This window comes from Chlorocebus sabaeus, chromosome 6 (genome assembly GCF_047675955.1).
Source record: "Chlorocebus sabaeus isolate Y175 chromosome 6, mChlSab1.0.hap1, whole genome shotgun sequence".
Lineage (NCBI taxonomy): Eukaryota > Metazoa > Chordata > Mammalia > Primates > Cercopithecidae > Chlorocebus > Chlorocebus sabaeus.
In genome coordinates, this window is record NC_132909.1 from 4,378,398 (window position 1) to 4,403,713 (window position 25,316).

The window sequence follows — 25,316 nt, forward strand, 5'->3', positions numbered from 1 at the left end:
CCCTCTGATGCCAGAGTCTGCATCTCCAGCCTCTCCTTCCTCCTGGACTCAGGAACCAGGCCCCCAAGACCTCTGTCCATTCAGAACTCTAGAGTCTAGGTCCCAGGGACATCACCTCTTTGAGTAGGAAGGAGGAAGCGGCGAAGGCAAAAGACCACCCGTAGCGATAATGAAAATACTGCTCAGAGCTGCTGGGCCTGTTCATGACCTCGTCGTTGATGCTGGAGATGTAAAGAACCAAGCCCACCACCAAGGAGAGGCCTAGGGGAGCAGAGGGGGTGCCCTCGTCCATTAGAAGTGGGCCCCTTTTCCCAGTCCCAGCCCCACCTCACTGTCTTCCCCTCCTCCCCATTCTGTCCTGGACTAACTTTGCGGAAGCCCCTTGTGTGCTGGGCCTTGGTTGGGTGCAGGGAGCCCAGAAATGAATCAACAACCACCTCCCCCTTTACCCCCCTAAATCTGCCATCCAGGAGCTCACAATGCAATTGGAGAAGGAAAATTGGAACACACTGATCAAGTCACATATAAGGTGATAGGTGCTACAAGGAAGTAGCACGGAGCTCTGTGGGACTCTGGAAGGGGCGCCAAACCCGCCTGGGGCAGGGGCAAGAGAAATGAAGGAAAGATTCCTTTGTTCAAGTCTTATTTTCTTTTTTCTTTTTTTTTTTGAAACGGAGTCTCACTCTGTGGCCCTGGCTGGAGTGCAGTGGCCCAATCTTGGCGCACTGCAGCCTTCAACCTCCCGGGTTCAAGTGATCCTCCTGCCTCAGCCTCCCAAGTAACTGGGATTACAGGTGCCCGCTACCATGCCCGACTAATTTTTTTTTGTATTTTTAGTAGAGACGGGGTTTCACCATGTTGGCCAGGCTGGTCTCGAACTCCTGACCTCAGGTGATCCGCCCCCCTCGGCCTCCCAAATGCTAAGATTACAGGCATGAGCCACCGTGCCTGGCCTGTTCAAGTCTTAAGGATGAGGCCCAGGGAAGAATAAGGGCATACTGGCAGAGCGTACAGCATGGGCAAAGGTTTGAGAAGGAGGGAAGATAGAGCTGGTCCATCCATGTAGCTGTAACATGAGCTGTAGCCACAAGAAATGAGGTTAGAGAAAGGGGAAGGTATAGCCATGGTGAACCTCGAATGCCCGGCCCAGGAGCTGGGCATTGACACCAAGGGTACTAGGGAGCTACACAAAGTTTGTAGCAGAGGAAGGACAGGGCCAGATCCCAGTGTTAGAAGAACGCTTGGGGGCTGGTTGGTGCTGGGAACAGACTGGAGGGAGACATATTCCAGGGGGAAGAGGATGAGGCCTGAGCTGAGGCTGTGTGGATAATAATTGCAACAATAGCAATAATAATAGCAACGACTTATATAGGTCTTGGTCTGTGCCAGGCACTGTTCTCGGTGTTGAATATATATAAATCCATTCAAACTTCACAACACCTCTTTGAAGGAGGTACATTTTTAACACCATTTACAATTGAGGAAATACAGCATATGGACAGTGTGCAGAGGAGAGGTCCGATCTGAGAATTTCTAAGAGGCGATTATAATTTTCTCCAGATGAAATTTCCTCTAAACAGTAACCATGCCAAGAGTGGCTTAAGGAGGCTACAAAGTTCCCTGCCTTAAATGTGTCTAACTAATCCCTATCAACCTCTTCCCCTAGAATCCTACAAATAAACATTCTGTGTGCAGCACACACAGAATAAGCCCAAATTCCTTCCATTGTCTACACCAGTGGTCGGCAAACCAGGGTCCCTGGACAAAACCCAGCTCACCCCCTCATTTTGTATGGCCCACCCGCTAAGAATGGCTTTCACATAAGTAAATGATGTTAAAAATCAAAACAAGACTGGTATTTTGTGGCACATAAAAAGTATATGAATTTCATTTGGCAGTGCCTCAAAAAGTTAAAGATAGAATTATCATATGACCCAGCAATTCCACTCCTAGGTATGTACCCAAGAGAAGTGGAAACATATGTTCATACAAAAACTCATACACGGATGTTTGTAACAGTGTTATGAGTAATAGCCAAAAAGCGGAAACAGCCCAAATGCCCATCAGCTGATGAATGGATAAACAAAATGTGGTATATCCATATACAGGAATACTATTCAGCCAAAAAAGGGAACGATGTACTGATTCATGCTACCATAGGGATGAACCTAGAAAGCAAGCTAAGTAAAAGAAGCCAGATGCAAAATATCACATATTGTGTGATTCCATTTATATGCAATGTCCAGAATAGGCAAATCCACAGAGATGGAAAGTAGATTCGTGGTTGCCAGGGAATAGGATGGAGGGGGAAATTGTGTCTGGCTGCTAAGGTATGTGAGGTTTCTTTTGAGAATAATGAAAATGTTGTGAAATTAGCTCATGGAGATGGTTGCACAACCTTGTGAATGTACTAAAAATCACTGAATTATATGAAATTTATAGTATGTGAATTATATCTCAATTTTTTTGGGGGAAAGGGGGGGTTTGAAACGGAGTCTTGCTTTGTCACCCAGGCTGGAGTACAGTGGTGTAATCTCAGCTCACTGCAACCTCCGCCTCCTGGACTCAAGCGATGTTCCTGCCTCAGTCTCCTGAGTAGCTGGAATTACAGACACCTGCCAACACGCCTGGCTAATTTTTGTATTTTTAGTAGAGACAGGGCTTCACAATGTTGACTAGGCTGGTCTCAAACTCCTGACCTCAAGTGATCTGCCCACCTTGGCCTCTCAAAGTGCTGGGATTACAGGTGTGAGCCACCATGCCCAGCCTTTTTTGTTTTGTTTTGTTTTGAAGACAGGGTCTTGCTTTGTTGCCCAGGCTGGAGAGCACTGGGGCAATCATGGCTCACTGCAGCCTTCACCTCCCAGGCTCAAGTGATCCTCCCACCTCAGCCTCCCTAGTAGCTGGGACTATAGGTGCACACCACCATGCCCGGCTAATTTTCTGTAGTTTTTGCAGAGACAGGATTTTGCCATGTTCCCCAGGCTGGTCTTGAACTCCTGATCTCAAGTGATCTGCCTACCTCATCTCCCAGAGTGCTGGGATTACAGGCGTGAGCCACTGTGTCTGGCCTTGCATCTCACAAGGCTGAGCAGTTGCAAGAGAGACTGGGTGGCCAATAAAGCTGAAGATATTTATTACTTGGCTTTTTACAGAAAACTTCGCTGACCTTTCAGACTACAGTACATAAACAGTCTGGTATCGGCCCACACCATCTCTGATCAGTTTCTCCTTGTTTCTTCTTCTTAGACCACCAAAGTTTCTTTACTTTATTATTTTTTTCTTTTTGAGACAGGGTCTTGCTCTGTTGTCCAGGCAGGAGTGCATTGGTGCGATCATAGCTCACTGCAGCCTCCACCTCCCTGGCTCAAGCGATCCTCACACCTCAGCCTCATGAGTAGCTGGAACAACAGGCATGCACCACCATGCCTGGCTAACTTTTGTATTTTTTTGTAGAGACAGGGTCTCCCCATGTTGCCCAGGCTGGTCTCGAACTCCTGGGCTCAAGCAGTTCTTCCACCTTGGCCTCCCAAAGTGCTGGGATTACAAACGTGAGCCACCACACTCAGCCTAGAACACCTAACTTTCTTTTTCTTCTTTGCACTCCTCAAGCTCACTTCTGCCTCAGGGCCTTTGGTCTTGCTGTTCCTTCTACCCCAAATGCTCTTCCCACAGATTTCCCCATGTCTGTCTCTGACACTTAGATCTCTCTTCACTTGTTGCCTCTTTAGAAAGACCTTCTATAGACCGGACGCAGTGGCTTACACCTGTAATCCCAGCACTTTGGGAGGCCCAGGCGAAAGGATCACTTGAGGCCAGGGGTTTGAGACCAGCCTGGCCACCATGGTGAAACCTCATCTCTACCAAAAATACAAAAATTAGCCGGGTGCAATGGCACACATCTGTAATCCCAGCTACTGGGGAGGCTGAGGCAGGAGGATTGCTTGAACCTGGGAAGCAGAGGTTGCAGTGAGTCAAGATCGTGCCACTGTACTCCAGCCTGGGCAACAAGAGCAAAACTCTGTCAAGGAAGGAAGGAAGGAAGGAGGGAGGGAAGGAGGGAAGGAGGGAGGGAGGGAGGGAAGGGGTCTTTTATGATCTCCCTGTTGAAAAAAGCATATTTCCCTCACTCAAAATTTGAGAAATGCAGATGAAAAATATGACGAGCTACCACTTCTCATCAACCAGGTAGTCAGAAGTTTAAAAGCTTCACAGTACACTTTTTTGGGGAGGCTGAGAGAATGGACATTCTTCTGCATTGCTGGTGGGAATGCCAAATGGTGCCGCCACATGAAAAGGGATTTAGTAGCATCTAACAAAATCACACACGGAGGCCGGGTGCGGTGGCTCACGCCTGTAATCCCAGCACTTTGGGAGGCCGAGGCAGGCGGATCACGAGGTCGGGAGATCAAGATCGTCCTGGCTAACACGGTGAAACCCCGTCTCTACTCTAATTTTCTCTAAAAATACGGAAAATTAGCCGGGCGAGGTGGCAGGTGCTTGTGGTCCCAGCTACTCGGGAAGCTGAGGCAGGAGAATGGCGTGAACCTGGGAGGTGGAGCTTGCAGTGAGCTGAGATTGCGCCACTGCACTCCAGCCTGGGAGAGAGCAAGACTCCGTCTCAAAAAAAAAAAAAAAAAAGAAAAGAAAAAGAAAAAGAATGGAGGCTGGGCACAGTGGCTCACACCTGGAATCTCAGTATTTTGGGAGGCCGAGGTGGGCAGATCACTTGAGGTCAGCAGCTCAAGACTAGCCTGGACAACATAGTGAGACCCCATCTTTACTAAAAATAAATAATTAGTTCCTGTTGTCTTAGCTACTTGGGAGGCTCAGGAAGGAGGATCCCTTCAGCCTAGGAGTTCAAGGCTGCAGTGAGCTATGATTGCACCACTGCACTCCAGCCTGGGTGACAGAGTGAGACTGTCTCAAAAAACTAAATTAAGTTAGGCCAGGCACGGTGGCTCATGCCTATAATCTCAGCATTTTGAGAGGCCAAGATGGACGGATCACTTCAGGTCAGGAGTTTGAGACCAGCCTGGCCAACATGGTAAAACCTGGTCTCTACTAAAAATACAAAAATTAGCCAGGTGTGGTGGTGGATGCCTGTAATCCCAGCTACTCGGGAGGCTGAGGCACAAGAATTGCTTGAACCCGGGAGGTGGAGCTTGCAGTGAGCCGAGATTGCACCACCGCACTCCAGGCTGGGTGACAGAGTGAGACTGTCTCCAAAAAAAAAAAAAAAAAAAAAAAAACAACTAAATTACAAACAAAATAAGATAAAATACATGAGTCCACACTGATATATTTAAAATAAGAAAAAAGAGAAAGTTCTTTTCAGTAGCACACCAATTTATCCATGTAGGTGGAATAACAGAGTTAGAAGAAAACACCATTCTGCAATCCTAGTAGTAATGTCAGATTCAGGCAAGAGTCATGAAAGGATGCTCCATCGCTGGATGACAGAAACTCCCCACAGATCTATTAATTATTACAGAGAGAAAAAGCTTCCTTTATGCTGAAAGAACCTGGCAAGCGATCGAAGTTAACATCACCTTAACCAAGCGATCGAAGTTAACATCACCAGCAACAGGGCAGACCGACACCACGGGCCTCCGGAGAAGAGAGCTGAGCAAGCCACTACCTCCTTTATGTCGTGTTCCTGCTGAGAATGTGTAACCTGAATCCACTCATGAGGACAGTGGGACACTCTACAGCCCAACTGGCTGCACTCTTCAAAAACGTCAACATGAAAGATTGAAAAAGAGAAAAAAAAAAGGAAGCAGAGCTCCATAAAAAATGAAAGGTTCACATGGTATCCTCCACGTACTTAAAAAAAAAAAAAGAAAGAAAGGAGACTAAAGAGACACAATAGGGAAATGCAAAGAGTGATCTTAGATTGGATCCTGAATCAGGAAACAGTGACAGTAAAAAAGATAGCATTGGGCCGGGCGTGGTGGTTCACGCCTATAATCTCAGCACTTTGGGAGGCCAAGGTGGGTGGATCACTTGAGGTCAGGAGTTCGAGATCAGCCTGGCCAACAGGGTGAAACCCTGTCTCTACTAAAAGTACAAAAATTAGCCAGGTGTGATGGCGCATGCCTGTAGTCCCAGCTACTTGAGAGACTGAGGCAGGAGAATCGCTTGAACCCAGGAGGTGGAGGTTGCAATGAGTCAAGATTGCACACTGCAGTCCAGCCTGGGTGACAGAGCAAGACTGTCTCAAAAACAAAACAAAATAAAACAAAAAACAAAAAGGCCAGGCGCGGTGGCTCACACATGTAATCCCAGCACTTTGGGAGGCCAAGGCAGATGGATCACCTGAGGTCAGGAGTTCGAGACCAGCCTGACCAACATGGTGAAATCCCATCTCTACTAAAGATACAAAAAAATTAGCTGGGCGTGGTGGTGGGTGCCTGTAATCCTGGCTACTCGGGAGGCTGAAGCAGGAAAATCACTTGAACCCAGGAGGTGCCGAGATTGCAGTGAGCCAAGATTGCGCCATTACACTCCAGTCTGGATGACAAGAGTGAAACTCCAATTCAAAAAAAAAAAAAGACAATATTGGAGGGTGGGGGCAGTGGCTCACGCCTATAATCCTAGCATTTTGGGAGGCCGAGGTGAGTGGATCGCTTGAGCTCAGGAGTTTGAGACCAGCCTGACCCACATGGTGAAACCCTGTCTCTACTAAAAACACAAAAATTAGCCAGGCTTGGTGGCATGAGCCTGTAGTTCCAGCTATTCAGGAGGCTGAGGCAGAAGGCAGAGGTTGCAGTGAACCAAGATTGAGCCACTGCACTCCAGCCTGGGTGACAAAGCAAGACTGTCTCAAAAAAAAAAAAAAAAATTTGCATCAGTGAAATTTAAATATAGGACTAGGTATTAGCTAGAGTATTTTATAGACCTTAAACTTCCTGAATTTGATTATTGTACTGTGGTTAGGTAAGAGAATGCCCTTGTTCTTAGGGAATACTTGCTGAACTAGTGAAGTGTTTGCAACTTATATTCAAGTGGTTGCACCAATGTGTGTATATATATATTTTTTGTGCACACATATGTATATATTTGTGTGTATATATATAACATGTGTATACATATGTATATATGTATATGTAATATGTGTATACATATATGTGTATATAGATCATATATATATATGGAGCGAGAGACAGAAAGGCACACGTGGTAAAATGTTGAAAAACTGGGCTAGGTGAAGGATATGAGAGTTCATTGTATTATTTTTGCAAGCATCCTGTAGTGTTAAAATTTTTCCAAAATAAAAAGTTTAAAATATGAGTATCCCAAACCAGAGATTTTTTTTTTCAAAGTGCTAAAGTATTACCTGCACACTAGCATTTCATTTCATTATTTATTTATTGAGATGGGGTCTCGCTGTATGGCCCAGGCTAGAGTGCAATGGCATGATCATGGCTCACTGCAGCCTCAAACTCCTGGGCTCAAGCGATCCTCCTGCCTCAGCCTCTGGAGTAGCTGGGACAACAGGTATGCACCACCACACCTGACTAACTTTTTTGTTTTGTTTTGCTTTTTTTGTTTTTGGAGAGACAGGGTCTCAATATGTTGACCAGGCTGGTCTCAAACTCTTAGGCTCAAGCAATCCTCTGGCCTCGGAGTCCCAAAGTGCTAGGATTACAGGCGTGAGCCACTGTGCCTGGCCTTGCTTTTTCATTGTAAAAAGAAAAACCTACCTTTTCCACTGGAAGCTCTGATGGACACCACCTTTACCAAGGGTTCGAGCTGGTACCACTCATAGTGGGACAACCTGACATTATTTGCTCCCTGGAGTAATGGGATACAAAGTACATGGTGGCACCTCTGGCTTTTCTTGCCCATGATGTTTAACGTGAATGTTATCAAGCCTCTAGTCTATACAGAACTTCCAGGTTACAGAAAATACAAGGAAAGAGGAACAAATGAAATGTTACGAAGAAGAAACAAATAAATTCAAGATGCGGCTGGGAGCAGTGGCTGATGACTGTCATCCCAGCACTTTGGGAGTCCGAGGCGGGTGAATCACCTGAGGTCGGGACTTTGAGACCAGCCTGACTAACATGGAGAAACCCCACCTCTACTAAAAATACAAAATTAGCTGGGCATGGTGGTGCAGGCCCGTAGTCCCAGCTACTCGGGAGGCTGAGGCACAAGAATTGCTTGAACCTGGGAGGCGGAGCTTGCAGTGAGCTGAGATCCGGCCACTGCACTCCAGCCTGGGCGACAGAGCAAGACTCCGTCTCAAAAAAAAAAAAATAAATAAATAAATAAATAAATAAATAAATATAAAAATAAAAATGAATTAAACAATAAATCCAAGATGCAGGACATTCACCAGGATACCCTGTCCCTCAGTCTTCAGAAAAACAATGACATGGACCAAGCTAATGACACTCAAACCAGCGATCAACTCTAATATCTCAAAAAGAGAGACAATCAGACATTCCGTGTCTCCTGATGTCATAGACACAACAGGATGTGAATAGCACCACCTATCTGTAAAGTGTTCTTGCCAAAAAAAAAAAAAAAAATCAAACCTGCAACCATCTAAGCTTCCTTTAGATCTTGGCTTACAAGAAAATACAGGAATAGGCCAGTGCATTGCCTCACACCTGTAATCTCAGAATCTCAGCACTTTGGGAGGCTGAGGCGGGCAGATCACCTGAGGAGTTTGAGACCAGCCTGTCCAAAATATGATGAACCCCCCTCTCTATTAAAAATACAAAACTTAGTTAGGTGTGGTGTTGGGCACCTATAGTCCCAGCTACTCGGGAAGCTAAGGCAGGAGAATTGCATGAACCTGGGAGGCAGAGGTTGCAGTGAGCTGAGACCTCACCACTGCACTCCAGCCTGGGCAACAGAGTGACAGTCCCTCTCAAAAAAAAAAAAAAAAAAAAACTTAGCCAGGCGTGGGGGTGGGCGCCTGTAATCCCAGCTACTCAGGAGGCTGAGGCTGGAGAATCACTTGAACCCGGGAGGTAGAGGTTACAGTGAGCCAAGGTTGCGCCACTGCACTCCAGCCTGGGCGACAGGGTGAGACTGTCTCAAAAAAAGGAAAGGCCGGACTCAGTGCCTGATGCCTGTAATCCCAGCACTTTGGGAGGCTGAGGTGGGTGGATCACCTGAGGTCAGGAATTTGAGATCAGCCTGGCCAATATGGCGAAACCCCATCCCTACTAAAAATACAAAAATTAGCCGGGTGTGATGGCAGGTGCCTGTAATCCCAGCTACTCGGGAGGCTGAGGCCAGAGAATCGCTTTAACCTGGGAGGCGGAGGTTGCAGTGATCCGAGATTGCACCATTGCATTTCAGTCTGGGCGACAAGATCGGAACTCTGTCTCAAAAAAAAAAAAAAAAAAAAAAAGAGAGAGAGAGAGAAAAAAAAGAAATAAAACACTGAAAGAGATGAACATATTAAACCACAACAGAGGATTCCATTGGAAAGCTCTGCAATGTGGGAATTCCATACAACAAAAATCCAAAATTCTCAAAAAAATAAATGGCGAGAAAAAAATAGGAGAGGGACCGTTTTCGGTTGAAAGAGGCTTCAGAGATCTATCAACTCAATGTATATGTGGAACTTGGATCTGATTTGCAACAAATGAACTATGAAAAGGCATTTATGAGGCCAGTGGGGAAGAGTGAGCATTAACTAGATATAATAGGAAGTGAATATTCTTATTTGCTTCGGCTTGATCATGGCATTGTGGTTATAGTAAATAAAAGACTACTTATAACTCAGAGATATACTGAAATGTCTGTGAATAAAATGATGTCTGAGACTGGCTTTAAAATAATGTAGTGAAATGCAGAAGAGGACATGGCAATATGACTAAAAACAGATTTGCCATATGTTGGTAATTGTTGAAACTGAGTACAGGATCCATGAATTTCATTATACTATTCTTTCTCTATTTTATTTCAATTTTTATTTATTTTTTTTTTCAGACAGGGTCTTATTCTGTTGCCCAGGCTGGAGTGCAGTGGCACCATCACAGCTCAGCGTAGCCTCCATCTCCAGGGTTCAAAGTGATTCTTCCACCTCAGCCTCCAGAGGAGCTAATACTACAGGCTCGAGCCACTGTGCTTGGCTTTTTTTTATATTTTAACAATGAGAAATATTTATAAAGTCAGTGTTGGCCGGGCGCGGTGGCTTACACCTGTAATCCCAGCACTTCGGGAGTCCCAGGCAGGCGGATCAGGAGGTCAGGAGATCCAGACCATCCTGCCTAACACGGTGAAACCCCGTCTCTACTAAAAATACAAAAAAAAAAAAAAAAAAGAGAGAGAATTAGCCGGGCGTGGTGGTGGGTGCCTGTAGTCCCAGCTATTCAGGAGGCTGAGGCAGGAGAATGGCGTGAACCCGGGAGGCGGAGCTTGCAGTGAGCCGAGGTCAGGCCACTGCACTCCAGCCTGGGCGACAGAGCGAGACTCCGTCTCAAAAAAAAAAAAAAAAAGTCAGTGTTGTAAAAACAAATAGTAGTGGAATTAGGTTTTGTTTTGTTTTGTTTTTGACAGAGTTTTACTCTGTCACCTAGGCTGGATGCAGTGGTGCGATCTTAGCTCACTTGCAACTTCTGCCTCCCGAGTTCAAGCCATTCTCCTGCCTCAGCTTCCTGAGTAGCCAGGATTACAGGCACCCACCACCATGCCCAGCTAACTTTTTTGTATTTTAATAGAGACAGGGTTTCACCATGTTGGTCAGACTGGTTTCAAACACCTGACCTCAAATGATCTGCCCAGCTCGGCCTCCCAAAGTGCTGGGATTATAGGCATGAGCCACTGCGCCCAGCCAAAAAAGAGACTTATTAACTAAATGTCACGCATGGACCTAGATTGAATCCTGGTTCTGGGGAAACAGTTATAAAAGACATTCTTGAAATAGCCAGACAGTTTAAAAATGTATTAAATTATATTATGGAATTATAAAATTTCTAGGTCTGATAATGTTGTTGTAGTCACATAGAAGAATGTCATTATTCTTCTATTTATTTAGAGACAAGATCTGGCTCTGTTGCCCAGGCTGGAGTGTAGTGGCATGATCTCAGCTTATGGCAACCTCCGCCTCCTGGGCTCAAGCCATTCTATCCCAGCTCACCCTCCCGAGTAGCTGGGACTGCAGGCGCATGCCCCATGCCCGGCTGACTTTTATATTTTTTGGAGAGACTGGATTTTGCCACATCGCCCAGGCTGGTTTTGAACTCCTGAGCTCAAGGATCTGCCCACCTCAGCCTCCCAAAGTGAGGCCACACCACCCAACCCTTATGCTTAAAGGATGCATACTAACACTTAATTTTAGAGATGAACTATCAACGTGTCTGCAATTTACTTTCAAATGCTAAAGCCAAAAAAATCTGTGTGTGGTGTGTTTAAAAAGTGAGTGGTGCTGGGCACAGTGGCTCATACCTGTAATCCCAGCACTTTGGGAGGCTGAGGAGGGAAGATCACCTGAGGTCAGGAGTTCAAGACCAGCCTGGTCAACACAGTGAAACCCCATCTCTACTAAAAATACAAAAATTGGCCAGGTGTGGTGGCTCAGGCCTGTAATCCCAGCACTTTGGGAGGCCTAGGTAGGCAGATCACGAGGTCAGGAGTTCGAGACCATCCTGGCTAATGCAATGAAACCCCGTCTCTACTAAAAATACAAAAAATTAGTGGGGCATGGTGGCGGGCACCTGTAATCCCAGCTACTCGGGAGGCTGAGGTAGGAAATATCTTGTGCACCTCGGAGGTGGAGGTTGCAGTGAGTTGAGATTGAGCCACTGCACTCCAGCCTGGACAACAGAGTGAGACTCCGTCTCAAAAAAAAAAATTAGCCAGGCATGGTGGTGCCCGCCTGTAGTCCTAGGTACTTGGGAGGTGAGGCAGGAGAATCACTTGAACCCAGGAGTCGGAGGTTGCAGTGAGCAGAGATGGCGCCATTGCACTCCAGCCTGGGTGACAGAGTGAGACTCTGTCTCAAAAAAAAAAAAAAAAAAAAAAAAGGTGAGGTACGAGGGAAAGATAGAGAGATAGAGAGAAAAACATTCAGGTGGGTGAGATAATATAATATAATAACCCCTCCCCATCACTCTCCTTCTCCTAACCTGCTTTTTTATTTATTTTTTATTTTTATTTATTTATTTTTTGTAGCATGTAGCACCATCTAACATTATGTTATCTATTTGTTACTTTTTTATTAGACATCGCCTCCATCCCCAGTTGGATGCTAGGAACTCCATGATGCTAGAAACGAGTCCACCTTGTTCTTTATTATTCTCCAGCAATTAGTCAATACTGTTTGAATGAATGCATATACTTGCCATGCAGCTAGAACGACTAGAAAAGCTCATTCACTCTAAATCCCACCATTCCTCTATCCCTTCCAAGAATTAACTTTTCCTTGCTCTGAACTTCCATAACACTTTCAACTTCTAGTATTTCACAATGTTGAGACGCAGTAAGCGAGTGGTTATAGGCCAGATGTGGTGGTTCAGGCCTGGAATCTCAGCACTTTGGGAGGCCAAGGAGGGCGGATCACTTGAGACCAGCCTGGCCAACATGGTGAAACCCTGTCTCTACTAAAAATACAAAAATTAGCCAGGCGTGGTGGGGGGCTCCTGTAATCCCAGCTACTCGGGAGGCTGAGGCAGGAGAATCGCTTGAAGCTGGGAGGTGGAGGTTGCAGTGAGCTGAGATTATGCTTCTGCACTCCAGCCTGGGTGACAGAGCGAGACTCCACCTCAAAAAATAGAAACAAAAAAAAAAAGAAAGTGATCATGAAGCATTACATGGTGAAAACGCACCGAGATTGGTCTTGAAATATGAGCAGTTTTATAGGAAAGGAAGATTGAAGGAAGCCCAGAAATCGCACTCACTGCAGTGCCTAACGCAAATGCAGGGGAATCAGCTTCATTCCCCTTTTCCTCTCTCTCTCTCCCTCTTTCTCTCTCTCATCCATCAGGGATGGTCACTGAAGGACAATCAAATTATGTCTGTTTTACTTCCTGAATTCCTCATAAATCTAACCCCCTTTTTGCTTCCCCAAGTCCCTTGCCCCAGATCAGGCCTTATTCTCTTTTTTTTTTTTTTTTTTTTTTTTTTTTTGAGATGGAGTCTCACTGTGTCTGGAGTTGGTGTAATGGTGCCATCTCAGCTCACTGCAACCTCTGCCTCCTGGGTTCAAGTGATTCTCCTGCCTCGGCCTCCTGAGTAGCTGAGATTACAGACATGTGCCACCACGCCCGGCTAATTTTTGTATTTTTAGTGGAGATAGGGTTTCACCATGTTGGCCAGGCTGGTTTTGAACCCCTGACTTCGTGATCCGCCAACCTCGGCCTCCCAAAGTGCTGGGATTACAGGCGTGAGCTAACGTGCCCGGCCTTCAGGCCTTATTCTGCATGTTTGTACCATTGTTCCAAAGTCTTCATCTCCCTTTCTGAAACCCAAAGCAGACTCTATCCCTCCAGGCTCAGAACTCTTCCTTGGTTCTGCATTGTCCTCAGGAGAAACAACTCAGCCTGTCGTTCCAGGCTGTCTGTGATCTTGTTCCTGCTGAAAACACCTGCCTCATAGTTCACTCCAACCCCAGACTTAAGGCCCAAGTTTCACGTTACAGCTCTAAATAACAAACATTCTGCCAGGTGCGGTGGCTCATGCCTGTAATCTCAGCACTTTGGGAGGCTGAGGTGGGCAGATCACTTGAGGTCAGGAGTTTAAGACCAGCCTGGCCAACATGGTAAAACCCCATCTCTACAAAAATACAAAAAAAAATTAGCCAGGTGTGGTGGTGCACACCTGTAATCCCAACTACTCGGGAGGCTGAGGCATAAGAATCGCTTGAACCCAAGAGGTGAAGGTAGCAGTGAGCCAACATTGCGCCACTGCACTCCAGCCTGGGCAACAGACCAAGAGGCAGATTTCCCCTGCCTAAATAAATAAATAAATAAATAGATAGATAAATACCAGTCTCTATAAGCAGAGTCAGGACCAGGGTCTGATGGGAAAGAAAGAAATATTTCCACTGAGGAAAATATTTTGTTTTCTTTTTTCTTTGTAATAAGTCATTCTTATCATCCCTTTTTCTTTCTGGCCATTTTGCATTAGCCCTGGTTCTCCAAAAATAATGTCTTTTTTCCTTTCTCTGTTTCTCCCTCCCTTCCCCCTTTCTATCTCTGCAATCCAACTCTCTTACTCTCTTCCCACCCCCTCAACTTCATCTGCTTTGTAATTCTTAAAGCACAGTAGGCAAGAGTCACCTACATTCCAAGCTGAATAGAACCTTCCTGGCTTGAAAGCAACTGGGTTTCAGGACCATGGACAGGTGCACTGGCGTCGACCTCTGTCTTAGCTGCCTGCTTTCTTTCTTTCTTTCGTGTGTGTGTGTGTGTGTGTGTGTGTGTGTGTTCGTTTGTTTTTCCAGGCTGGAGCGCAATGGTGCAATCTCGGCTCACTGCAACCTCCACTTCCCAGGTTCAAGCGATTCTCCTGTCTCAGTCTCCCAAGTAGCTGGAATTACAGGCGCCTGCCACCACGCCTGGCTAATTCTTGTGTTTTTAGTAGAGATGGGATTTCACCATGTTGACCAGGCTGGTCTCGAACTCCTAACCTCAGGTGACCTGCCTGCCTCAGCCTCCTAGTGTTCTGGGATTACAGGGATGGGCCACAGTGCCTGGCCTGTCCTAGCTCCTCTCTAGGGCCTTATCGCATGCTGTGAATTCCGTCTCCAAACCAGGCTCCTTTCTTTCTGGACTTGAAAATTTCCCCCTGACCCTTTCGGCATCAACTTAGCTGTCACCTTTTCTTGGAAGCCCTCCCCGGTCTCTCTCACCCTCCCCACAGCACCCTACTATGTCAGGTTAATGCATCATCCCTTTTCTCAGAATACCCAGGACGGTCACTCATCCATTCTGCCCTCACTCATTCTGGAAATAGTTCAGTTTGCACTTCATACAAACAACACTTCTAGGCTCTAAGATACAAACAAGAACATGTTTGAAAAGGTCTCAGCCCGCTGGGCCGCAGTGGCTCATGCCTGTAATCCCAGAACTTTGGGAGGCTGAGGTGGGTGGATCACTTGAGGTCAGGAATTCGAGACCAGCCTGGGCAACATGGCGACACCCCATCTCTATTAAATATACAAAAATTAGCCAGGCGTGGCGGCGGGCTCCTGTAATCCCAGCTACACAGGAGGCTAAGGCAGGAGATCGCGCCACTGTACTCCAGCCTGGGTAAAAAAGCGAGACTCTGTCTCAAAAAAGAAAAGAAAAGAATAGAATAGAAAAGAAAGGAAAGAAAAGGTCTCAGCATCCCCCTCACTCTTCTTTTTTCTGAGACAGAGTCTTGCTCTGTAGACCAAACTAGAGTGCAGCAGCATGATTTCCGCTCACTGCAGCCTTCATCTTCCAGGTTCAAGTGATTCTCCTGCCTCAGCCTCCCAAGTACCTGGGACTTCAGGGGCCCACCACCACGCCCAGCCAATTTTGGTATTTTTAGTAGAGATAGGGTTTCATCATGTTGGCCAGGCTGGTCTCAAACTCCTGACCTCAAGTGATCCACCCACCTTGGCCTCCCAAAGTGCTGGGATTACAGGCGTGAGCCACCGTGCCTGGCCTGTCTCAGCCCTTTTGAAGATTACATTCTGGTACAAAAGGACAGAAAACAAATCTCACAACAGTAGCAATAAATGCTATTAAAAAATAGAAAACAAAGCATGTGATAGTACAGCAGGGGTAAGGAATACTAGGTAGAGTTGTCAGAGAAAACAACTCTGAAGAGAAAAAAGTTTGAGGCTTCTGAGAATCAGGGTCGGATGGAGTTGGAGGTGGGGAAGGGACTTCCAAGCAGGGAAGAATAATGAGTGTACCAAGTCCTGAGGTGAGGCTGTGATTCGCATTTTCAAGGAGAAGAATGAGGCCAGTGTGGCTGAACTTATAAGCAATGCGGAGAGTGCTAGTGGCTGAGGAGATGAGGTCAGAGATCTGAGCGGTAGCCAAATCATAGAAGACCTTGGAGGCCAGACTGAGGCATTTGGGTGTATTCTAAGTGCGATGGGAATCTATTGAAGGAATTTAAGAAAAAGTGTGAAAAGCTTTGACTGACAGGTAGTCAAGAGCTGTTCTGTGAGTGAGTGCATCTGAGTTATACAGGAGGATTTAATTGTGTCTTCTGTGCCAAGGACAGGGCCTGGTATACAGGATATCTGAAGACTGAATGAATTAACATATGCACAGATCATGTTTAATGATCAGGGGCTAATGTGGGACATGCATGCGCATGCCTCTTATGACCTGGAAAAAAATCAATGCCTGTCTAGCTTCCTCCCACTTCTCCCACAACCACATCCAGTCAGTCATATGATTCTATTGATTCTTCCATCAATATCCCTCTCTCACATGGCCATCCAGTTGCCTTTTCCTCACATCTCCAGCCCCAGCACAGACCTTGTCTGCTATGGCCTGGGCCACTACACAAGCCTCCTCAGTTTGTACATTTCTAGTCTCTTTCCCTCTAGTCCATCCCCAGCACAGGTCCCTGTGAGACATTTAATGCCCAGCTGTGACCCCATCCCTCCTGCCCTAGTCCTTCCACTGGTTTCTCTAGAATTGAATGCCAGCTCCACCAATGACCAGCCTGGGGCAACTCCACCAATGACCAGAGCTGGGGCAACTGCACCAATGACCAGACTCGGGCAACTCCACCAATGACCAGCCTGGGGCAACTCCACCAATGACCAGAGCTGGGGCAACTCCACCAATGACCAGCCTGGGGCAGCTCCACCAATGACCAGACTCGGGCAACTCCACCAATGACCAGACTCGGGCAACTCCACCAGTGACCAGCCTGGCACAACTCCATCAATGACCAGACCTGGGGCAACTTCACCAATGACCAGACCTGGGGCAACTCCACCAATGACCAGACCTGGGGCAACTTCACCAATGACCAGACCTGGGGCAGCTCCACCAATGACCAGGCCTGAGGCAATCCCTGTCTTTCTCTCTCTGAGCCCTGGTTTCCTCATTGGGAATGGGACGCAGTCACACCAGGCTATTCCATTCCAAGTCCCAAGGCATTGGTACTATTTCTCTCCTTAACCTCTCATTTTAAATCTCCTCCTTTTTTATGCTTTTAACCTTAGTGGGGCAGCATAATGCCATGGTGAGGAGCCTGGGTTGGGATCTTGCTTCCCTTATGGAACAACGTAACCTCTGCATGCTTCTGTTTTCCCAATGGTAAAATGGGGATGTTAATGGCACCTGCCTTACAGGGTGAATAAAAATAAATACCTTAATATGTATAAAGCCCCTACAACTGTCTGGACCCCCAAAAAAGTTGGTTGTTGTGAGCTGAAATTTGGTCAGAAGGGAAAAAAATTTAAAAATAAAAATAAGGGCAAGGTGAGGTGGCTCACGCCTGCAGTTCCAGCACTTTGGGAGGCCGAGGGCGACCTGAGGTCAGGAGTTCACGACTATCCTGGCTAACACGGTGAAACCCCGTCTCTACTAAAAATACAAAAAATTAGCTGGGTGTGGTGGCACATGCCTGTAATCCCAGCCACTTGGGAGGCTGAGGCAGGAGAATTGCTTGAACCTGGGATGCGGAGGTTGCAATGAGCTGAGATTGCACCATTGCACTCCAACCTGGGCGACAAGAGCAAAACTCCATCTCAAAAAAATAAAAAATAAAAAAGTAAAATAAAAATTAAAAAGTTAGGCCGGGCGCGGTGGCTCACGCCTGTAATCCCAGCACGTTGGGAGGCCAAGGTGGTGGATCACAAGGTCAGGAGATCGAGACCATCCTGGCTAACATGGTGAAACCCCGTCTCTACTAAAAAATACAAAAAACTAGCCAGGTGAGGTGGCAGGCGCCTGTAGTCCCAGCTACTCGGGAGGCTGAGGCAGGAGAATGGCGTAAACCCGGGAGCGGAGCTTGCAGTGAGCTGAGATCCGGCCACTGCACTCTAGCCTGGGCAACAGAGCGAGACTCCGTCTCAAAAAAAAAAAAAAAAAAAAAAAAAAAATTAAAAAGTTGGTTGTTACTACTAGTACTATTACCACTATCACCACCACCACCACCACCGCTAGTACTACCACTATTATTACTACGTTTATTTATTTACTTAAAACAACAAGTGTTGAGCACTTATTGTTACAGTCAGGCGCTGGGTCAGATGCTTTACACTCATGATCTAAATCGGGGGTTGGCAAATGACGACCTGGCCCACTGTCTGCTTTTGTATGGTTTGTGAGCTAAGCATGATTTTTACCTCTTATTCTTCTTTTGATTTAAAAAAACAAAAATTTAAATAAATTTAAAAATTTGACTTAAAAAATCAAAAGAAGAAGAATATTTCATGCACATGAAAATTACATTGAACTCAAATTTCAGAGTCCACGAGTAGTCACTGGAACATAGCCACTCCCATTTGCTTAACCTGGCAGCTTTTGCACTACAGTGGCCAAGTTGCCTCCCAGCAGAGTTGAATGGTTACATTGGAGAACCTATGGCTCACATAGCCTAAAATATTTGCTATCTGGCCCTAAGCAGAAAAAGCTTGCCAACCACTGACCAAGATTTGTCCCCTCAATAACTCCACAAAAGAAGGCTTTGGTTTAAACCATGAGTAAGTGGTAGAGGCAAGATTTGAACCCAGTTCTTTCTAGGTTCACAACATGTGGCCTTCAGCCACTACACCCCACAAGCTTGGCAGCACATGCCTGGATACCTTGGGGTGGAGTGCATAGGTGAAATGAATGCTAGGAAGGAATTCAGGCAGTTGGATTCAATCTCTTCCAAATTACTCTATTGTTACCCTAGAGACGTGACTTCCAGCCTGCCTGTACCACTGATCCTTAGCGTGACCTTGGGCAGTCAGTTCCTGGTGCAGTGGGTGGTATAAGCATGGATTTAGGAATCAGAAGACCCTAGATTTCAATCCCAGTTCTGCCATTGACGAGCTATGTCACCTCTTCAAGCCCGTTTCCGTTCCTGTGAACCACAAACAATGGGACTTTCCTTATAATGATTTTGACGGGTTGAATAAAAATCCCCATGCTATCTACTCTTGCCCCACTTTTTCTCTCTAGGCCACTATTTTTCCATTTGAAAAATGATGAGACCTTTCCGCTCTGACACTCTAGGATCGTGATATTCTCCACATCTTATTTTAGCTCAGTGTCTGGCTCCACACGCTGTGATTCAAGTTTGCACGGAGGTTGCACCCTGCCTTCCCTGGAAAAGGTCTCTTCAGGTTAGGTTGAAGGCATGGGGGAGGTTAAACCCAGAGGAGGCTGGGTGAGGAGCAGAGACTGGAGGAGGGGATCCTGGATCAGGCACTTTGTATCTCAGTTGCTTAGTTGGAGAATCCCTTTTCAACTATTTGCACAGCCACTGAAAAGAGGGAGCTGAGTGCTGGCTCCGGGGGACAGAATGGAGACAGGACATGGAGTGGGGTTTGTTCATAAACCATCAACTGAATTACAAGGATCTGATTTGAGTTTAACTAAATTATGTTGAATTCATTTGAATCGAACTGAAGAATTGAGTCAGAATGAATTGGGGTTAGCTGGGTTGGATGGATGGAGTTAAATGTACTCGAGCTGAGTTCATTTGGGCTGATTTTAGCTGAATTGGACTGAATTGGATTGGACTCAGCTGAAATCTGGAGGAGATTAACACTCAAGAAAAAGGTTTTAGGCCAGGCATGGTGGCTCATGCCTGTAATTCCAGCACTTTGGGAGGCTAAGTCAGGAGGATCACTTGAGGCCTGGAGTTCAAGACCAGCCTGACCAACATGGCAAAACCCCGTCTCTACTAAAAATACAAAAATTAGCTGGGCATGGTGGCACACACCTGTAATCCCAGCTATTCGGGAAGCTGAGACAGGATAATCGCTTGAACCTGGGAGGCAGAGGTTGCAATGGGCTGAGATCATGCCACTGGGCTCCAGCCTGGGCAACAGAGGGAGACTCTGTCTCAAATAAAAAAAAAAAGAAAGAAAGAAAGAAAGAAAGGCCAGTCACAGTGGCTCACGCCTGTAATCCCAGCACTTTGGGAGGCCGAGGCGGGCAGATCATCTGCAGTCGGGAGTTCGAGACAGCCTGACCAACATGAAGAAACCCCGTCTCTACTAAAAAAAATAGAAAATTAGCCGGGTGTGGTGGTGCATGCCTGTAATCCCAGCTACTTGGGAGGCTGAGGCAGGAGAATTGCTTGAACCCAGGAGGCAGAGGTTGTGGTGAGCCGAGATCATGCCACTGCACTCCAGCCTGGGCAACAAGAGCGAAACTCCGTCTCAAAAAAAAAAAAAGAAAGAAAGAAAAAAGAAAAAAGGCTTTACTGGAACGCTGGACACTCAAGTCCTCTGGAAATAGTTTATGTTGGTATCTTGGGCAACTCTCTGCAATTCTGGGTGGTGGAACCCCCATTTTATCAAGTGAGTGCTAATAATAACTCCTAGGTAGTGATGTTAGGAGATGGGTGTGATTTCACATATGCAAAAGAGGCTTGTGCCTCAAAAGAAGAAAAATAAAATAACCGTAAACAAATATTGAACTCTAGCTAATCATATCTATAATGATGTAAGTAGGGTGAAGTGTACTGATGCTTGAAACTTCCTCTGAAATGCATCTAGACAATAAGGTAGATTGATGGATGGTTGGACATATAGACAGATGGACAGACGCAAGATCATGCAAGTCTAGTGCTCTGTTAATGTTTGACTCTAAGTGGTGGCTACATGGGTGTTCGTTATAAAATTCTTTGGACTTTTCCATTTATTTGAAAAAATTTAGAACAAAATATTGCACAGAAAATAAGGAGTCCTTTAAACTGTTAATTGCAGTTTATCAGCAGTGGTTAAAAATACAGCCTCCGGAGGCGAACTGCGTGAGTTTCACTCCCAGCTCTGCCTCTCACTAGTTGTATGGCCCTGAGCAAATGACTTCATCCCTCTGAGTGTCTGTTTCCATATCTGTAAAATGGGCTATTAATAGGATTTACCTCACAAGGTTGTTGTGAGTATCAGAACAGAGCCTGGTACCTAATTAGCACCCAGTTAGCCCTCGCTATCATGTGGTCCTCTAAAGGACGCTTTGCAATGGGCACTGCTATTTCCATTGCACATCGAAGGAAATTGGTGCTCAGAGAGGGTCTGCAACTCCTCCCAGGCCACACAGCAAAGAAGTGGCTAAGTGGAAAAGGAACCACAGGTCCCTGGAACTGGAAATGGTCCCCCAGCCCACAAGTCCTTAGGCTCACCCGATAGTATGAAGAAGATGCCAGAGACGAAAGCCAGAATGGTCCTCTGCGGGCGGATGTGGCCGATGTTGCTGATGACGAAGGCCGTGAACACGAGAAAGAGGCTGACCATGGGGAAGGGGGTGGCCGTGCGCACTGTCTCTGGGGAGGGGATGGGGAGAGACAGGGGTGAGGAGGGAATCTCCAGTGGGTCACTTCCCCGTTCCTTGACCTCTGCTGTCACCACCTCTGCCTTTTTGTTTGGCTCCTCCCTTTCCCCACTGACTCCTCCCCTTCCCCTGATATTTCCTCAGCAGACACAGGCCTGCCACGCCCCCTCACACAGGCCACACCTCCTTGGGCTTAACTCCGCCCCCTTTCTGATTAACTGCTCCCTGCCAACCGGACCTCACTCTCTCAACCTTGCCCTTTTTCCTTACCTAACCACTCTGCCTTGCCTTCTTTCTTTCTTTCTTTTCTTTTTTTTTTTTTTTTGAGACAGAGTCTCACTCTGTTGTCCAGGCTGGAGTGCAGTGGCAAAATCTCGGCTCACTGTAAGCTCCATCTCCCAGATTCAAGCGATTCTTCTGCCTCAGCCTCCTGAGTAGCTGGGACTACAGGCGCGTGCCACCACGCCCGGCTAATTTTTGAATTTTTAGTAGAGACAAGGTTTCACCATGTTGGTCAGGCTGGTCTCGAACTCCTGAACTCAGGTGATCCACCTGCCTCAACCTCCCAAAGTGCTGGGATTACAGGTGTGAGCCACCACGCCTGACCCACTCTGCCTTCTTTCAAGCCACCCCTCCTTCCCTTGGACCCCACCATTTCCCTAGTCCTGCCCCCTCCCAGGATTCCAGGACTCGACTGTGATCTTGCTCTCTTGTGCCTTGGCACCCCCACATCCCCTCACTCAAAATATTCTCCGTGTTTTCCGTCACCAAGTTGATCTCTGGTTCAAGAAAATATTCTGAGGCCACACAGCGACCTTTCTCCCGACCTGGGGGGAAGAGAAACAGACGGGCCCGGATGAGAGGCTCCTAATCTCTAGAGAAGCTGTGGGGGTGGGGGTGGGGGCAGCATGGATAGAGGGGAGACCCCAGGTTGGGGGTGCAAGGCCTAGCCCAAGGGTTACAAGCTGTACTACTCCAGGGGTGTTGGGAAAGGGGGTGGATGGATGTCTGTCTGGGATTCCTCTTTCTTTTCTCTTCTTTTCTTTTTTTTTTTTTTTTTTGAAATGGAGTCTCGCTCTGTTGCCCAGGCTGGAGTGCAGTGGCACGATCTTGGCTCACCACAACCTCTGCCTCCTGGGTTCAAGTGATTCTCCTGCCTCAGCCTCCTGAGTAGCTGGGACTACAGGCACATGCCAATATGCCCAGCTAATTTTTGTATTTTTAGTAGAGACAGGGTTTCACTACGTTGTCCAGGCTAGTCTCAAACTCCTGACCTTGTGATCTGCCTGTCCTGGCCTCCCAAAGTGCTGGGATTACAGGCGTGAGCCACTGCGCCTGGCCTGGGACTCCTCTTTCTGGCTGCCCTAGAGACTCCTGGTTGGAGGAGGACAAGGCTGGAATTCTAGGTTCTAAACAACGAAAGATCTGTAGATCAGAACTTGTGGTCCCTAAAGAGGACGAGGTCTAGGGAGTCAGGATTCTTACAATGAATGGGTCTTTGTGGTCCCTGGGAGGTATAGTTTTTTTTGTTTGTTTGTTTCTTTTTTTTTTTTTTTTTTTTTTTTTTAGAGACAGGGTTTTGCTCTGTCACCCAGGCTAGAGTGCAGCAGCACCATCATAGCTCACTGCAGCCTCGAACTCCTGGACATAAGCAATCCTTCCACCTCAGCCTCCTGAATAACTGGAACTACAGGTGCACGCCACCAGTCAGAGCTAGGCAGAGTGAGATGGAGTCTCACTCTGTCACCTAGGCTGGAGTGCAGTGGCAGTGGCATGATCTTGGCTCACTGCAACCTCCACCTCCCGGATTCAAGCGATTCTCCTGCCTCAGCCTCCCAAGTAGCTGGGATTACAGGGGTGCGCCACCATGTCCAGCTAATTTTTGTATTTTTAGTAGAGATGGGGTTTCACTATGTTGGCCAGGCTGGTCTCAAACTCCTGAGCTCAAGGGACACTCCTGCCTTGGCCTCCCAAAGTGCTGGGATTACAGGCGTGGCCACCGCGCCCGTCCCATGCATTTTTTTTTTTAATCTTGCCCATTCAGCACTGAAATTGTGCAGTGGACAAGTTCTAAACCTAGACTACAAACTTTAAGGAAAGACTCCAGAATTCCTTAGGGGTTAGGGACCTGGAGCATTGGGGCTCCTAGATCCAGGAATAAAGGGCTACTCATTGGGACTCCACATAGAAATTTGAACTTCCGGGAGAGAATCAGGATCCATTTCTGGATTTCTGGAACCCAATGGATGGGACTACGGCTAAGAGTCTCAGACCCCAGGCAAGGCAGAAACTGTTGAGTGGAAGACAGGTGAGGGCTGTACCTGCAAAGAAGCAGACTCTCCAGAGGCCGGCGTGCAGGGCCATCTTGACCTCGGTGGTCTGGTTCTGCGGTAGCACTGTGCCCTCTTCCATGTACAGCCAGTAGTCAGTGCTGACCGCGATGCCCACCAGGAGCAGGCCACACGCACCAAACACGCTGCTCAACAGGGTCAGGGCGCGGCTGCTGCAGTGACTCATCCTCAGAGGCAGGGGGCGCCCTGCGGGGCCTGTGAGAGGGAAGCTGCAGTGCAGAGCTCCATGGGACCGACCAGAGTGCTCGACCCCATGCAGCAACCCGGGATGCTGGGTCCTAGCCAGAGACACCGACTCCCAAATGGAACTCTCTCAGATCTGACCTCCGTGGCCTGACCCATGACCCCAACCCTAGACTCTGACCAGAGACACCAACTGTTGAGCCTCAACCTCAGGACTGGGCTCCCCAAACCTGCTGCCTGTGCTCTGGCTCCAGATCCAGATCCCAACCCCAGAATTAGATTTCTGATCCTAACTTTCAGCCCAGGCCCAGAGATTGAATCTTGGCTCCAACCATGTTTGGACCTGGGTCCCAAATATTGTGACTCTGAGCAGAAATTCTAATTGGAGATTCTGAACCCCAGAACCAGGTCTCCCCACCTAAACCTAACCTCACCTGCTGACCTGAGACCCTAACTTAGAAATCAGATGCCACCAGAGTCCCTAACCTTGAGTGTGGGTCAGTGAGTCAGAAACTATTAGGCCAATCAATGATTTCACCTCTAGGACCTGGCATCCCACAGCCCTGTCTCTGTGTGCCGATCGAAGCCCCCAGTTGTGAACATCAGACTCCAACAAGAATCAATAACCTGAACTCTGAGCCAGTACTTAGATCCCAGAGCACAGGGTATTGGGCTTGAACCCTGGATGCTCTACAACTTGAGCTGGCCAGAAACTCTAACCCAGGCTACCCAGTCTTAACTCCCTGCCCTAATCTGATACCCTGATGCATTTTCTTGCACCCTGTCTCTGAACTGCATCCAGAAATCCCCAAAGTGGGTCACTAACCAAGAATCTCTAACCCCATACCGGGGCTTCACACCCTTGACCTCTGCCCTATCTAAGACTTTGAGCAGAGGCCTCCACTTAAGTTTAGCCTCTTGGATTTGTATCTTGAGCCTAACACCCAATTCTAACACCAAGAACTTGACTCATGACCTTCTAACTCTGATCCTGTGCCTTGACCTCATTTGATACCCCAATCTGAGATGACATCTCACAACCCAGATCCTAGTGCCAGAACGGTAATTCCAACCTCCCACATCTAGGCAGGCCCCTGGACCTGGAATGCTGGAACATCTTCACAGGCTGCTGAGTCCTAGAACAGTGGAACCCAGAGACATAGAACCAGAATCTCGATTAGAGATTCCAGAATGTCAAAATCAGGAGATGGGGCTGGGTGAGGTGGCTCACACCTGTAATTCCAGCACTTTGGGAGGCTGAGGTGGGTGGATCACTTGAGGTCAGGAGTTCGAGACCAGCCTGGCCAACATGGTGAAACCTTATCTCTACTAAAAATGCAAAAATTAGCTGGGCACGGTGGCTCACATCTATAATTCCAGCTAC

General features: G+C 47.2%; 1 protein-coding gene across 1 annotated transcript in view; it reads right to left on the reverse strand.

The window, feature by feature from the left end:
* CACNG7 (calcium voltage-gated channel auxiliary subunit gamma 7) overlaps positions 1–25,316 on the reverse strand; it is a 30,105-nt gene that overhangs the window by 2,212 nt on the left and 2,577 nt on the right. Inside the window, exons 2-5 of the mRNA XM_007997967.3 lie at positions 23,720–23,944; positions 22,139–22,225; positions 21,250–21,390; positions 116–261 (exon numbers count right to left, since the gene is read on the reverse strand). Coding sequence (XP_007996158.1) covers positions 116–261; positions 21,250–21,390; positions 22,139–22,225; positions 23,720–23,915 — 570 coding nt within the window. The 5' untranslated portion in view covers positions 23,916–23,944. The remainder of the gene's footprint in view (positions 1–115; positions 262–21,249; positions 21,391–22,138; positions 22,226–23,719; positions 23,945–25,316) is intronic.